General features: G+C 42.8%; 1 protein-coding gene across 7 annotated transcripts in view; it reads right to left on the minus strand.

The window, feature by feature from the left end:
* The window catches only part of cdk14 (cyclin dependent kinase 14), a 779,114-nt gene that overhangs the window by 214,497 nt on the left and 547,962 nt on the right, over positions 1–16,655 (minus strand). For all 7 annotated transcript variants that reach the window (XR_010969007.1, XM_068012619.1, XM_068012572.1 and 4 more), the window contains one exon: positions 1,240–1,379. Coding sequence is in view for 6 of the 7 variants with exons in the window: in XM_068012619.1 (XP_067868720.1) it covers positions 1,240–1,379 (140 nt within the window). In the remaining variant the exon portion in view is untranslated. The remainder of the gene's footprint in view (positions 1–1,239; positions 1,380–16,655) is intronic.

Consider the following 16,655-nt stretch of genomic DNA (forward strand, 5'->3'; position numbering starts at 1 on the left):
TATATGGATAACAATGGGTAAATAGATCTTAAGAGTTAAGTTTGCAATTAGTCATCCACATATAAATGGGGACAATTCAGGTGAAATGAGTCACATATCGATGGGATATTTGGCTGGCTCAATGAGGACCATTCTTTTGACATTGCAGTCTACTCTCATACTGAGTGAACAGAGCTCTTAAGGGTTGATATCTGCAAGTCAAATGACCAAGAGTACACTTAACCCAGTACTTCAGTGAGTCAGTGATAGCATAGAAGCTTTGCTACATAGTCAACTGTTTCCAGTGCTCCTAGAGAAATGAACTTGTCAGCCCTCTGGAACTGTGCCACAATCATCAACTCTTGCAGCTGGACATGGTGTTCTGACTGCCAAAGAAAAAAAAAACTGCTGTGAATGATCATATGACTAAAAAGGTTATAATTTTGGCAACTCAACTAGAATAGCTGGAGTCACTAAGGACCCATCTAAATCAGATGCCTCTTGAGCTTAGATCTACAAGTTGCATTTCTTCTTAGAGACAGTTGGGCAATTGATCCATGGCCAGTACAGCTGTTTCAGGCTTGGCTCTTCTCATCCTCTACGGTTGCATCATCCATTCCTCCTGATCCTCATCCGACAGCACACTTGTCGCTGTAACTGATGTAATATGCATTTATGGACTGCAGCAGTTCAAAAAAGCAGCTCACCATAACCTTCTCAAGGGCAATTAGGGATGGGCAATAAATGCTGACCTTGCCAGCAATGCCCACATCCCATGAAAGAATAAAAAATGTTTAAAATCATTAAGCAAGGAGTGTTTAGGCCTGTGGTGATAATCAAAACCTGGTTCCACTTGGACTGAAGGAATAAATACCATTTTATCTTTTATGATGGGCAAAAGTTTTCTTCCAACTGAACTGGACTGAGTCTGTTTGCTAATATTTGGCGTAATTTGTGATTTTAGTAAGGATTTTAAATCATGTTAAGTCCATATTAGAAAACTTCACATTCAAACTAACAGAACAAATGTTAACTTGAAGATTGCTATTTTTCACTTGGTAATAAGTTAACACCGAAACTACTGAGTCAAAACAAATTTCAAGAAGTACTACTTATCAAAGATAAGTATATGTAAGTATAAGCAATTATATGTAAAGAGAATTTTTCAATAATACTTTTTTAAATAAAATAATATCTGTCTTTGTGAATCATACATATTTGGATTTTGTAAAATCTGATTCAAGCTGGTAATATACTCACTGTCTGATAGCTCCCACAGCCGTGGGGGAAGATCACTAAAGTACTCGTGGTTCAGAGCAGCTAGAGCTGACAGTCTGTTCTTTGGGAAGCACTGTAGAAACTTCGAGGCAAGATCTTCAGCATGGGCCACATAATCTAGTCTGAAATGCAAGGGTGCAAAAGGATATTACATCTATTTGAAAGGTATATAATTGCATCACAATCAACACTTCACTGAAAATGAAACGGCAACAGGGGCTACAAAGCGCCCAAATAATTAGCTACAACATGAAAGCATGGCTTCCAGCGAAATGCCAAGCAAATTTTATGCAAGCAGAAGCAAAAAATCTTTTGCCAAGCAAATATATCTTAATCAGTATAAATTCACAAAACTCCTCACAGGCATCAATTCTTTTACTTTACTGCCTCAAGGTTACAAAAAAGAAATGCAGGAACAAATGCAACTCTGCAGTTTCTTATATTTTGTGTATGCAAATTTTCCTAGAAGAATTTCTAGGAATGCCAAACAGAGAATTCTTAGATGCATGAAAACATTGAACAATTTAGAATTAATTTTAATAATGCACATATATTTTAAACCAGGTTTTCAACACAGGAATGATGAGAGAAACTTCTATAATGGCAAAAACTATCCCTTTTTATTTTTGCACCAAGAAATAATCTACCTCGCAATCCTGGAGAAGGAATAAGGGACAGTTAGAAGTATGAAGGTGTTGCACATAGCAGTTTTTCTTAGTGGGAATGCATTCTCACAAAAAGGTAGGACCCTGAATACCCAAGATTTCCCACATTTCCCTTGTCAGTAGGAAGCTCCTTGCCATAATATATAAATATATATATAAGACAGAACATAAAAAACAGTAAAGAATGACTAAAAGATTAATAAGGAAGGTAAAATTAGAGTACGAGAGAAAGCTAGCTAGAAATATAAAGACAGATAGTAAGAGTTTCTACAGATATTGTAAAAATAGTTAACAAAGCGAGTGTTGATCCTATAAAAAGTGAGTCTGGGGAATTAATAATGGATAATAAGTAGATGGCAGATGAATTGAACAGATATTTGGCATCGGTCTTCACTATTGAGGATACAAGTAACATCCTAGTATTAGCTGTAAGTCAAAAAATGGAAGGGAGGGAGGAACTCAAGAAAATTACAATCAGCAGGGATGTCGTCTTGAACAAATTGTTGGAGCTGCGGGCTGACATGTCCCCGGGTCTTGATGGACTTCATAATAGGGTGTTAAAAGAAGTGGCTAGTGAGATAGTTGACGCTTTAGTTTTAATTTTCCAAAATTCCCTAAATTTGAGGAAGGTTCTGTTAGATCAGAAAATATCGAATATAACTTCTTGATTCAAAAAGGGTGATAGAAAGCAGGAAACTACAGGCCAGTTAGCTTAACATCTGCCTTAGGGAAAATGTTAGAAGCTATTATTAAAGACGTTAGGCCAGGGCATTTAGAAAAAAATCAAGGTAATCAGGCAGAGTCAACATGGTTTTGTGAAAGGGAAATCATGTTTAACCAATTTATTGGAGTTCTTTGAGGGAGTTACACATGTTGTGGGTAAAGGGGAACTGGTGGATGTATTGTACTTAGATTTCCAGAAAGCAATTGATAGGTTGCCACATCAAAGGCTATTGCAGAAAATAAAAGCTCATGGTGTAGGAGGTAACATATTGGTATGGATAGAAGATTGGCCAGCTAACAGGAAGCAGAGAGTAGGCATAAATGGGTCATTTTCTGGTTGGAAAGATGTAACAAGTGGTGTGCCAGAGGGATCTGTGCTGGGCTTCAACTTTTTACAATCAATATAAATGACTTCGATGAAGGTTGCTAAATTTTCTGATGACGCAAAGATAGGTAGGAACATAACTTGTGAAGAGGACATAAGGGGGCGACAAAGGGATAGGTTAAGTGAGTGGGCAAAGACCTGGCAAATGGAGTATAATGTGGGAAAGTGGGAAATTGTCCATTTTTGACAGGAAGAATAAAAAAGAAGCATATTATCTAAATGGTGAGAGATTGCAGAGCTCTGAGATGCAGAGGGATCTGGGTGTCCTAGTGCATGAATCGCAAAAGGTTAGTATGCAGGTACAGCACGTAATTAGGAAAGCTAATAGAATGTTATCATTTATCGGGTGGGGAACTGATTACAAAAGTAGTGATGTTATGCATCAGCTCGACAGGGCATTGGTGAGACCACATCTGCAGTACTGCGTACAGTACTGGTCTCCTTATTTGAGGAAGGATGTAAATGCTTTGGAGGCAGTACAGAGAAAGTTTACTAGACTAATACCTTGATTGGGTGATCTGTCTTATGAGGAAAGATTGGACAGCCGAGGCTTGTACCCGCTGGAATTTAGAAGAGTAAGAGGCGACTTGATTGAAACATATAAGTTATAAGAACATATAAGGGGTCTTGACAGGTTGGATGTGGAAAGGATGTTTCCCTTTGTGGGAGAATCTAGAACTAGGGGTCACTGTTTAAAAATAAGGGGTCGCCCATTTAAAACAGAGATGAGGAGAAATGTTTTCTCTCAGAGGGTCGTGAGTCTTTGGAATTCTCTTCCTCAAAAGGCGGTAGAAGCAGAGTCTTTGAACATTTTTAAGGCAGAGGTAAATAGACTCTTGATAAGCAAAGGGATGGAAATGTGGAGTAATTAGTTTAGCCATGAATTTATTGAATGGTGGAGCAGGCTCGAACGGCCGAGTGGCCTGCTCCTAATTCGTATGTTCATATGTATGTATATCTATTTCCATCTCTGTGTTTACATGCCCTATAGTCTCCCCAAATCTTTTTAAAATCTTTTCATGTTCCATATCATGGGAACGTGTTTTCTTCTATATGAAAACAGCCTCTGTCACAGACTGTTCGAATTTTATCTGTGGCTCGGTTCAAAATAAGCCACATCCAGAAATCTGTACATTTTCAGTTAGCAACTTCATGGCAAAGCTTCTCCAGTGCTAACCAACAGCCCAGGCTTCAAAGCTCTAGAACTGAGCAACTGTTACTTAATGCCATTTCCTTGTAGTCTTCACCTTTATAACCCCTAAACATGTTTTCTAAATAAGCTGTCAATTTTTTTTTAATAGAACCCTCTCACAAATGGAATGTTGGACAGAAAATGCCAACAAATGACAAACTGATGGTGTGATGATTTTAATCAACTCTGTCAATCTCAATGTTGTCACAATCGCATTATTGAAGTTCTTTCAAGGAGAAACATGTGCTGTGGATAAGGGGGAGCCCGTTGACGTACCGTACTTGGATTTACTGAAGGCATTTGATAAGGTATCACATAAAAGGTTATTGCGCAGAGTCGTAGGTGGTGTAGTAGGTAACACATTAGCATGGATAGAAGATTGGCTAGCTAACAGGAAACAGAGAGTAGGTATAAATGGGTCATTTTCTGGTTGGCAGGATGTGACAAATGGAATCCCGCAGGGGTCTGTGCTGGGGCCTCAACTTTTTACAATTTATTTCAATGACTTAGATGAGGGGAGCGATAGCATGGTAGCTAAATTTACATGCACTTGAAGAACTGTAACCTGCAAGGCTATGGACCAGGTGCTGGAAGGTGGGATTAAATTGGGCGGCTAGGTTTTTTTGGCCAGCACAGACACAATGGGATGAACGGCCTCCTACTGTGCCGTAGTTTTTCTATGGATCTATGACACAAAGATAGGTAGGAAAGTATGTTGTGAAGAGGACCTAAGGAGGTTGCAGACCGATACTGATAGGCTGAGTGAGTGGGCAAAAATCTGGCAGATGGAGTGTAATGTGGGAAAATGTAAAGTTGTTCACTTTGGCAGGAAGAATAAAAAAGCAGAGTATTACTTAAACAGAGAACGACTGCAGCATTCCGAGGTGCAAAGGGATCTAGGTGTTCCAGTGCATGAGTCACAAAACATTAGTATGCAAGTACAGTAAGTCATAAAGAAGGCTAATGGAATGCTATCCTTTATTATGAGAGGAATTGAAAATAAAAGTAAGGATGTTATGCTTCAGTTATACAGGGTATTGGTGAGATCACATCTTGAATACTGTGTGCAGTTTTGATTTCTTTATTTAAGGAAGGATGTGAATGTGTTAGAGGCAGTTCAGAGGACGTTTACTAGATTGATATCTGGAATGAGCTAGTTGTCTTATGAGGAAAGGTTGGATAGACTGGGCTTGTTTTCAGTGGATTTTAGAAGAGTGAGAGGATACTTGATTGGAGTTTAAAAGATCCTGAATGGTCTTGACAAGCTGGATGTGGAAGGGATGTTTCCTCTTGTGGGTGGATCCAGAACTAGTGGCCACTGTTTTAAAATTAGTGGTCGCCCTTTTAGGACAGAGATGAGGAGAAACCTTTTCTCTCAGAGGGTTGTGCAACTTTGGAACTGTCTGCGCCAGAAGGTGGTGGAGGCGGGGTCAATCGAATATTTTTAAGGCTGAGGTAGCTAGATTCTTGCTGCAATGGGAATCAAAGGTTATCGGGGTAGATGAGAGCGTGGAATTCGAGATACAAACAGATCAGCCATGATCATTTTGAATGGCAGAGCCGGCTCGAGGGGCCATGTGGCCTATTTCTGCTCCTAATTCGCGTGTTCATATGCAATTGTAAAGCTGTCTGGCACAGTGTGCTAGTGAGAGGTATTGTCCATTCACACAATTGCAGTACTTTGTTGGTTCGAAGCTCATACATTCAGATAGGATCCATCCTAAATTTAGCTCAGTCCTCCATATTTTATGCCATATGAATCAAACATGCCACAGTATATTTAACTATCATGTTTGCATTTGTCCCAAAGATTTAAATTTACAGTGCATTCAGTTATCCCCAATCCATTATAGAATTCAAACTCTCACAAAGTATCCGGAAAAATTCAATCTGATTGAAACAAAAGGCAATGATTTTTTAAAATTCATTCATTGGATGTCGGTGTCGCTGGCTAGGACAGCATTTATTACCCATCCCTAATTGCCCTTGAGAAGGTGGTGGTGAGCTGCCTTCTTGAACCGCTGCAGTCCATGTGAGGTAGGTATATCCACAGTGCTGTTAGGAAGGGAGTTCCAGGATTTTGACCCAGCGACACTGAAGGAATGGCGATATAGTTCCAAGTCAGGATGGTGTGTGACTTGGAGGGGAACTTGCAGGTGGTGGTGTTCCCATGCATTTGCTGCCCTTGTCCTTCTAGATGGGAGAGGTCGCGGGTTTGGAAGGTGCTGTCTAAGGAGCCTTAGTTCGTTGCTGCAGTGCATCTTGTAGATGGTACACACTGCTGCCACTGTGCGTCGCGGTGGTGGAGGGAGTGAATATTTTTTGTGGATGGGGTGCCAATCAAGCAGGCTGCTTTGTCCTGGATGGTATCGAACTTCTTGAGTGTTGTTGGAGCTGCACTCATCCAGGTAAGTGGAGAGTATTCCATCACATTCCTGACTTGAGCCTTGTGCGTGGTGGAAAGGGTTTGGGGAGTCAGGAGGTGAGTTACTCGCCACAGGATTCCTAGCCTCTGACCTGCTCTTGTAGCCACGGTATTTATATGGCTACTCCAGTTCAGTTTCTGGTCAGTGGTAACCCATAGGATGTTGATCGTGGGGGATTCAGTGATTGTAATGCCATTGAATGTCAAAGGTTAGATTCTCTCTTGTTGGAGATGGTCATTGCCTAGCACTTGTGTTACTTGCCACTTATCAGCCCAAGCCTGGATATTGTCCAGATCTTGCTGCACTTCTACACGGACTGCTTCAATATCTGAGGAGCTGAGAATGGTGCTGAACATTGTACAATCATCAGCGAACATCCCCGCTTCTGACCTTATGATTGAAGGAAAGTCATTGATGAAGCAGCTGAAGGTGGTTCAGCCTAGGACACTATCCTGAGAAACTCCTGCAGTGATTTCCTGGAGCTGAGATGATAGACCTCCAACAACCACAGCCATCTTCCTTTGTGCTAGACCTGACTCCAACCAGTGCAGAGTTTTCCCCTGATTCCCATTGACTCCAGTTTTGCTGGGGCTCCTTGTTACTATACTCGGTCAAGTGCTGCCTTGATGTCAAGGGCAGTCACTTTCATCTCACCTCGAGTTCAGCTCTTTTGTCCATGTTTGAAACGAGGCTGTAATGAACTCAGGAGCTGAGTGACCCTGGCGGAACCCAACATGAGCGTCATTGAGCAGGTTATTGCTAAGCAAGTGCTGCTTGATAGCACTGTCGATGACACCTTCCATCACTTTGCTGATGATTGAGAGTAGACTGATGGGGCAGTAATTGGCCTGGTTGAACTTGTCCTGCTTTTTGTGTACAGGACATATCTGGGCAATTTTCCACATTGCGGGTAGATGCCAGTGTTGTAGTTGTACTGGAACAGCTTGGCCAGGGGTGCGGCAAGTTCTGCAGCACAGGTCTTCAGTATTATTACAGAATATTGTCAGGGCCCATAGTCTTTGCAGTATCTAGTGCCTTCAGTCGTTTCTTGATATCACGTGGAGTGAAGCAAATCGGCTGAAGTCTGGCATCTGTGATGCTGGGGACTTCAGGAAGAGGCCGAGATGGATCATCCACGCAGCGTCTGGCTGAAGATTGTTACAAATGCTTCAGCCTTATCTTTCGCACTGATGTGCTGGGTTCCCCCATCATTGAGGATGGGGATATTTGTAGAGTCACCTCCTCCAGTTAGTTGTTTAATTGTCCACCACCATTCACGACTGGATGTAGCAGGACTGCAGAGTCTAGATCTGATGCATTGGTTATGGGATCGCTTAGCTCTGTCTATCGCATGCTGCTTTTGCAGTTTGGCATACAGGTAACCCTGTGTTGTAGCTTCACCAGGTTCACATTTCATTTTGAGGTATGCCTGGTGCTGCTCCTAGTATGCCCTCTTGCATTCTTCATTGAACAAGGGTTGGTCGCCTGGCTTGATGGTAACGGTAGAGAGGGGAATATGCCAGGCCATGAGGTTACAGATTGTGGTTGAGTACAATTCTGCTGCTGCTGATGGCCCACAGCGCCTTATGGATGCCCAGTTTTGCATTGCGAGATCTGTTCAAAATCTATCCCATTTAGCACAGTGGTAGTGCCACACAACACGATAGAAGGTATCCTCAATATGAAGGCGGGACTTCGTCTCCACAAGGACTGTGCGGTGGTCAGTCCTACCAATACTATCATGGACAGATGCCTCTGTGGTAGGCAGATTGGTGAGGACGAGGTCAAGTATGTTTTTCCCTCTTGTTGGTTCCCGCACCACTTGCATACCCAGTCTAACAGCTATGTCCTTTAGGATTTGGCCAGTTCAGTCGGTAGTGGTGCTACCAAGCCACTCTTGGTGATGGATACTGAAGTCCCCCACCCAGAGTACATTCTGCGCCCTTGCCGCCCTCAGAGCTTCCTCCAAGTGGTATTCAACATGGAGGAGTACTGATTCATCAGCTGAGGGAGGGTGATAGGTGGTAATCAGCAGGAGGTTTCCTTGCCCATGATTGACCTGATGCCATGAGACTTCATGGGGTTTGGAGTCGATGTTGAGGATTCCCAGGGCATCTCCCTCCCGACTGCATGCCACTGTGCCATGACCTCTGCTGGGTCTGTCCTTTCACGAGTGAAAACATTTTCTCTCCATCTACGCTGTCCAGACCCCTCATGATTTTGAATACCTCTATCAAATTGCCCTTCAGTCTTCTCTTCTCCAAGAAAAACACTCCTAGCCTGTCCAATCTATCTTCATAACGAAATTCCTCATCCCTCGAACCATTCTCGTGAATCTCTTCTGTACTCTCTCCAATGCCCTCACTTCTTCCTCAAGTGCGGTGCCCAGAATTGGCCTTGGTGTAAACGATCTAAGATCTCTGATCTCAGTGGACTTAGGAATGACTGGTCTGGCAGTGTCTATTAACAAGTTGTCTATAATGGTAAAGTATTTCCGATACTCATAAAATGTTTTCATTGTTCTCCCACCTGGACGTTCCTGTGACCACCCTTGTACGCAATACTGCCTTACGCAACTACAGTCCTTGTCACTCTTTTGGGCTTGGCGTATTTCCTGCAATTTCTGTGTGCTCACTGGCCAATTTTGCGCTGTATGTTGGGAATATAATTCTATCGCACATACAAGATTCATATCCTGCTGTGTTGAATGGTCTACCATAGCTTTAGAAAGTGCATCAGCTGACGATTGCAACTTTCCTTGGACGTATACTGTCTCATATGTATACCGCATCAACCTTAGACGGAATTTTTGTATTCGTGGAGGCATTTTGCAATTTCCTTCTCATCTGACAAAGATACCAAAGGTTTATGGTCTGTCTCGATGATGACACTCAATCCAACAACATTTTTCACATGCCCAAATAACAGCTAGCACTTCTTTTTCTATTACTGTATACCATGTCTCTGTGTCTGACAAAGCTCTTGACGCGTAGAATATCAGTCTACAGGAACCATCAGATTGCTCCTGAAAAAGAACAGTCCCTAAACCAGTTGAGGAGGTGTCTGCTGCTATCTTCATAGGTAGTGCAGAGTTGTAGTGTGCCAAGATGTCCTGTGATATAAGCATCTCTTTTATTCTCCTGAATGCTTGTTCTGGTGGGAATTCCAACACTACGCTTGCTGTTTTCTGAGGAGTTGTCTCAATGGATCAGTTATCTGTCCTAAGTGAGGAAGAAACTTTGGTGGTTGGTTTACCAATCCCAGGAATCTTTGAAGCTGCTGAAAGTTAGTAGGAGTAGGAAGTTCTGTAATGACCATTGTCTTCTGTGGATCTGCCATTATACCTTCTCTGCTCATTATGTGTCCCAAGAAATGAATTGAGTTTATGGAAAATTCACACTTCTTGTTCAGATTAAGTCCTGTGTCTCAAAGTCTCTGTAGAACCATTTGAACTCTTTGGTCATATTCCCCTACTGACTGCCCATGTATCTGGATGTCATCCATATAACATAACTCCTTTGAGTCCTTCTAAGATGTTAGACTTAGACCTTTTCTGGTGCGGAATTTATTCTAAATGGTAACCTATTAAAACAAAATCTCCTGAAAGGCATTATAAATGTAGTCAGTAATCCTGAGGTCTCATTTAGGGGTAATTGTCAAAACCCACTATTGGCACTGAGTTTTGTAAACATGGTGTTTTGAGAGAGTTTCGCTAAGCTATCAACTGTGGACATTGGGTGAATCTCACACGCTACTGCTTTGTTGAACTGTGTTAAATCCACGCAAATATGCAGTTTCATTTTGTTTTGGGACATGAACCATAGCCGAACACCACTCCATTTGTTGTGTTACAGGAGAGATAATGCACATTCTTGTCATCTCTTCCAATTGGTCTTGAACTTGGCTTAATAATGGATGTGGTATCTTTCTGGATGTAAAGATACACACTGGCCTGTCCCCTTCCGTGAGTGTGATTCTGTCTTGAGTCTTCTGAGCTCTGTAAACAGCTTCGGGTATTCTGCTGGGAAGCGATTGTTTATCCCTGTTTGCTTGACTTTGTCTATCTTCTTGATCAAATTCTATTCAGTAAGGAAAATTCTTGATTATGCAAGACATACAAGATCTCCATGATTTATCTCCCTCTGTGTTGCAGAGTTGTTTGTAGTTTGGCTTTCACTCTCAGTTGTGTCCCGTCTGGACCATGCAACTGTGTATCTGCTGGTTGTAGGCAATGTCTCATCAACCATGGCTCTTGGTCTGACAGAACTATGACACTAGCACCTGTGTCCAGTTTAAAATTTGTGAGGTGTCCATTTAAGTAGATGTCCACTGTCCAAATTCATTGATTCTGATCATTTATTTCTCCTATGAAATCTCCTGGTGTTTATCTTCTGGATACTGATGTGCTTGATTCAAAGCTCTCTGAGTGAAAGTCTTCTGCTTTGCACTCCTGAGTGAAGAAGTTTTCCTCTGGCACCTTTTCCTATAATGTCCAGTCTTTCTACAAAGCACTCAGCTTTATTTGCTGGACACTGCTCCCTTCTGTGGGTCTTCCTGGCTCCACAGCGTTGGCACGGTTTTCCGGTGTCATGCACTCTCACATCTGTGCGTGTTTTCTTTTCCACAAAATGTTTCTCAGACCTTGGATTCACAAACTGTACAGTCACTGGATTTCTCCTCATCCACGGCTTGTCTTCAGTCAACAGAATGAGCCTATTTTGTTTGCGAACTTCAGCCGGTCTTACAATCTAAATGGACTTTTTGAGTATAAGGTCCTCCGTCGACTGCAAAAGGTCTGACAGAGATTGATTAGCTATGCCAACAACTATTCCATCTCTGATTAGTTCTGCCTTTAATTCACTGTATTTGCATTCCTCTGCCAAATGGTATAGATCATTCATATAAGAATCTACGGATTCACCTATCTTCTGCACCTGTTTATTAAAATTGGCCCTTTCCAGGATGTTATTGCTGCAAAGATTAAAATATTTATCAAAAGCTTGAAGGAGATCTTCACATTTATCAGAAGCCTCCTTTATCCCTTTCCTCACAATTACGTCGTCCGCAATCGCACCTTTTGAATATAAAAGGGTGTTGATCTCTTCAACATCTGACTTTATATGGAGTTGGGATGCAATCCTAAACCTTAGGAATCACTTCCTCCAAACAGACCAATTTTGAACCTGATTGGGTCCTTCTAGATCTTGAAAACATTCTGGCATTCTGAATTTTGAATCCATAATAATTTCTTCACTTTAGTAAGGCTTTCTAGGGTGTCCCCTTTGTTTTAAAATCTTGCAGTCTTTTGGGGATTTCCTGCGCTTTCCAACCTTTCCCGTGCACTCTCTCCGCGGTCTGGCTGAGCAATGGCTGCCAACTCCACCCAACTCCCGTGTCGTCTCTTGGCCTGACTTCTCTACCCACCAGTTTTGACCCAGTGCGCCGTTCACCATTACTGACCCTGTACAAATATCTCACCCCATCCTGGACCGTTGCCTGGCACTGAAACTCTGACCCGATCGCTGGACCTCGATGTACCGATGCAGACTGCCACGCTTCTGTGGCGTGGTCTGAGAGGCTGCAGGGCTTTATCACTGACTGTCCATGTTGTCTGTGGCTACGGAGCAGCTCCTGAGTTTGTTACAGTCCCCCGACTAGATCTGCAGTTTTCCTGACGCTTGTCCACGAGGTAGGGAGAGCTTCAAATTTTCTTAGTCGTTTTAACTGGTGTCGCCATGTTTTGTATTGTTGTTGTATTTAGTAACACAACAAGGACATTCTGGAGAAAGTCGCAGACTCAGGATAAGGTCAACTAAGAACTGTTTATTATTTACATAATACTATATACACTCTCATCAAGCCTCCTAAGCTAGCATCCTTTGTGCTACTCTCCTCTCTCCAGCCCCTCATATGATATGACATCATCACTCTTACAGTGGGAGAGTTTACTCTTACTGTCTTCATAATTAAACCTTTACATCCTGATACTACAATAATGCAAGATTAAGATTTAAAATATTCTATTAAATAACACTCACTGTGCAATCACACTTAGTTTTAAATCAATGTCTAATAAGTAACCTTTAAAAATTCACTACAGATTTTTAAAAAATCAAAAGCAAAGTAAAATTAAAAAACCTGGAAAGTACAAAAAGTAGTGGCTGCAGGCCTCACACCTACAGTCATTCAGACTGCTGTTAAAAGCCTTTCTTCTCAGAGTGTTCTTTCACTGCTCGACAAATGACTGTCACCTGTCCGGCACTTAACTCACCTACAGCAGCACCACCCGGCTGCCAGCCTTCAGCATGTCATGAAAGCAGCTTATGCAGCTCCACTGTCCATCTCCACTGAGGTTCAGGAGCATAGACTGCACCACTGTCAACTGCAGCGGCATGTTCTTCCACAGGTCAGATGGAATGGACACCGGGATCCAGCTGGAAGCAAGTGAGACCCCCCGCCCCCCACCCCCAACACAAGCTATGTAGGCAAAGGATCTGCTCTCCTGATATGTCTGGCACCAGTGCCTCAGGAAACTCAGGCTCTCACGGCAGGTCACTGCTGACATCTGTATCTTCCTGGAACAAGACCTTCTTCCCAGTGGACCAGGTTGGCATACACTGCCAGTGGATGACAAGGTGCCGGTCACACTGGAGGGCCACCCCCTGCATCTCTGCCTCTTGTCAGGTTGTGTGCACTCTTCACCTCCAAGGAGAGGTGTGAGTGTTTGTAATGGCTTGTGTGGAGAGAAGGATAGGACACAATTTGTGGAGGGTGACTGTAAGGCATGATGCAAGAGGGCAATATGCTGCTCAGATGTGGATGTGAGATGCATCCAGGGAGAGGAATTAGTGGAGCTGCAAGGTATGTTGAGACGAGGCATGCTGTGCAAGAGAATGATGGGCAAGACAGTGTGGGGCTTGGCACCTTCAATAGTTATATCACACACCTGTCATGCCCTTCTAAGGTCCTAAATCCTCTTGGTGCACTGTCTCTAGGTTGGAGGGACCACACTCCTGCTCTTGACTTCCTCAGCCACTTCCATCCACACCTGCTTGGGTGGAGAGGTTGTCCTCTTCCTCCTGTCCCGTCCTCGGGAGAGCTCATCTCACTGCAGCCCCTCAGATCCCACCGCAGGACGTCCGGGTAAGCCTTCCCAGGTCTCCTCTCCATTCCTGTGGTTGCTGGAGCTTCAAAATTCCCAGTGCTGGTGAGCCCATGTCATGGTCCCTTCAATTAGAAATGATTCCTTTGACAGAATGGATGCATCATTGTGCCCTCCCTCCCTAATTGGTCAGGGAAGTTCAGAGGCAGGATGACAATTGTTTTGTTCTGATAAAGAGCAACAGGCAGGTGCGCAATTCAGAGTCGAGTCCAGACCTGAAAATGGTCATGTCGTTCCAGCAGGGACCAAGGTGACAGGATTCCACTCACTGCTCGCACCCATAAATGGAGCTTCTGCCATACTTTCACTGAAGTAACACCAGCAGAGTGGGAGCAGCTCCCAGGAACTTCCCAGGCTATATTATGTAGACAATAAGAAGAGAATATTTTACAAATACTGTTATATTGTTTATGATTACAAAAGAAAGCAACCATGCACATAATGCCTACCACATTATGGGGAGATGGTAGCATAGTGATATTGTCACTGAACTAGAAATGCAGAGGCCTAGGCTAATACCCTGGGGACATGGGTTCAAATTCCACCATGGCAACTGGTAGAATTTAAATTCAATTAATTAATAAGTTCAATTAATTAACAAAAATCTGGAATTGAAAGTTTCATGGCACCATTACTGAGACTTGCAATCATAGATTGTCAGAAATACCCATCTGGGTCCTTCAGGGAAGGAAATCTGCCGTCCTTACCTGGTCTGGCCTACATGTAACTCCAGACCCACAGCAACATGGTTGACTCTTAACTGTCCTCTGAAATGGCCTAGCAAGCCACTCAGTTGTCAAGGGCAATTAGGGATGTGCAACAAATGCTGGCCTTGCCAGTGATGCCCACATCCCATGAAAGATTTAAGAAAAAACATTCAGCAGCAGACTTTAATGGGAGTTGCTGTTGTCCTCACCTCTTAACAAGAATTTTCTCAGGTTGTGTGATATTTCGTTGTTGGTGTTTGGCTTTCCTGTTTATTACTCTTCACAAGTTGGCAATGTTTTTTAAACTGTTTATCCTTTTTCAACACTCTGCTGTTGTGTACACTCTTAAACTCATTTGTTCTGGCAATGTTGGACCATCCTTTTCGACAACCTCTGGAGAGCTTGACTGAATGCTTGTTTTTCACAGACTTGTGCTGCAAGGGTGAAAAGTTCCATTTCAGAGATTTGGAAGTTTACTCAAGTCCACCATTTCCCTTTAACCGAACCAGCATCATGTCACAGCATTTACAAAGAACTATCTGCACGTTTTGACTACACAAATTGACCTAGGAATTAGATCACGTCTGATTTCAAGAGTGAACCCAGTGGCAAGTGCAAACCACTGTGCTAAGATGAACGAGCAAGAGGACCACGCAAAATTCATTCTCTTGCATCAGCAGGATGCCACCGGAGTGCTAGGGACGCAAGTCATACTCCAAGAGATAGTCCCGTGGTCACAGAGCAGTGCTTGATAGTGCTCTGCAGTTTTAATATGGAGTCAGGGCAACAATTCTGCTCCTCTGAGCTCCACATTCAGCGAAGCAAAAAAAGTTCTTCCCTTTTCAGTAGCAGCCTCCAGCAGTCCACTGGCCTGGCACCTCTGCGCCTGAGAAAATTGACTGTAGCACGCACAATGAGATGAACACCTGTTTCGGGCAGACACCCTAGATGATAACAGGACACCCTAACCAATATCACCATTTTGTGCATATCTGGCACAGAATGAGCGCGCACTCCATATCAACTCCTTCAGCACCCATTTTTCACCAGAAAAATAGGCCCTGTGCAATCCAATTTCTCGGCCATAGTCTCAAAATTGCCCCAGGAAAATACTAGTTAGAAAGAAAATGGCATGGAGGTTGAAGAGCAATTTTTTTGTTTTTTAATTCATTCATGGGATGTGGGCATCGCAGGCAAGACCAACATTTATTGCCCATCTCCAAATGCCCTTCAGAAATAACATGTATTCTCACTTTGCAGTGAAATTATACAACTCCCTTAATTCACTTTGCAAAAATGTTCATGTCACTTCGATTTACCCAGTATTGGTGAGAAAAACCTTTGTTTGAAATGGAAGGTTTATGCTTCAATACAGAGTGTGGATTTTGGTACCAGAATGAGCTAAAAGGGAGTATGACATGCCAGTCTAGGAAATTAGAGCCATGCAAGAGAGCACATCCCAACAATCAAAAGAACAAGAGATTAAACATGGAAATTATAGCAGAAGGTTGAGTATCATTTTAAGTCAGGTGCCAAAGACCATCAAATTTTTGAACTTATGCCAAAGGATTCAGTGCTTCAAACCTCAGAATATTTACTATCTGAAATCAGCTGTTTTGAATTACTTAAATTTTCAAGTAACAGTACAAGTCCAGAGGCAGGTCCTGACCCTTTTCTGGAGGAGAGTTGAGTATGAGTCTATGGGAGAAGCAGCCTTACACAGCATGGGTTAATCATCACATGGAGTCCAATTTGTGGTGCCAAACAGAGATTTGAGAGTACTCTGGTGGTCTAGTTAAACTTGCCAAGAGCTTATTTAAAATGCATTGACAGATGCTGCCTGACCTGCTGCGTAATTCCAGCATTTTCTGTTTTTATAACAGATCACATTGAATCTCTTAGCTTTCTTTGGAAAGTTATTACTCTGAAATCTGATCAGCTAGCTAAGCCTAGGTGGGCCTTCTTTTTCAGGGAGGCTTGTCCACCTTACTTGGCAGCCATCATTGCATTGACCCTAAATATTTGTTTTACCCTTTCTTTGTCTGCAGGAAACAAGGAGGGGAAGCTTGATCTCGCATCCCTCCTCTGTCCAGGGTTTGATCATTGGACCTCCCAGATAAACTGTCCATTCTCCCTCA

Source organism: Heterodontus francisci, chromosome 2 (genome assembly GCF_036365525.1).
Source record: "Heterodontus francisci isolate sHetFra1 chromosome 2, sHetFra1.hap1, whole genome shotgun sequence".
Classification (NCBI taxonomy): domain Eukaryota; kingdom Metazoa; phylum Chordata; class Chondrichthyes; order Heterodontiformes; family Heterodontidae; genus Heterodontus; species Heterodontus francisci.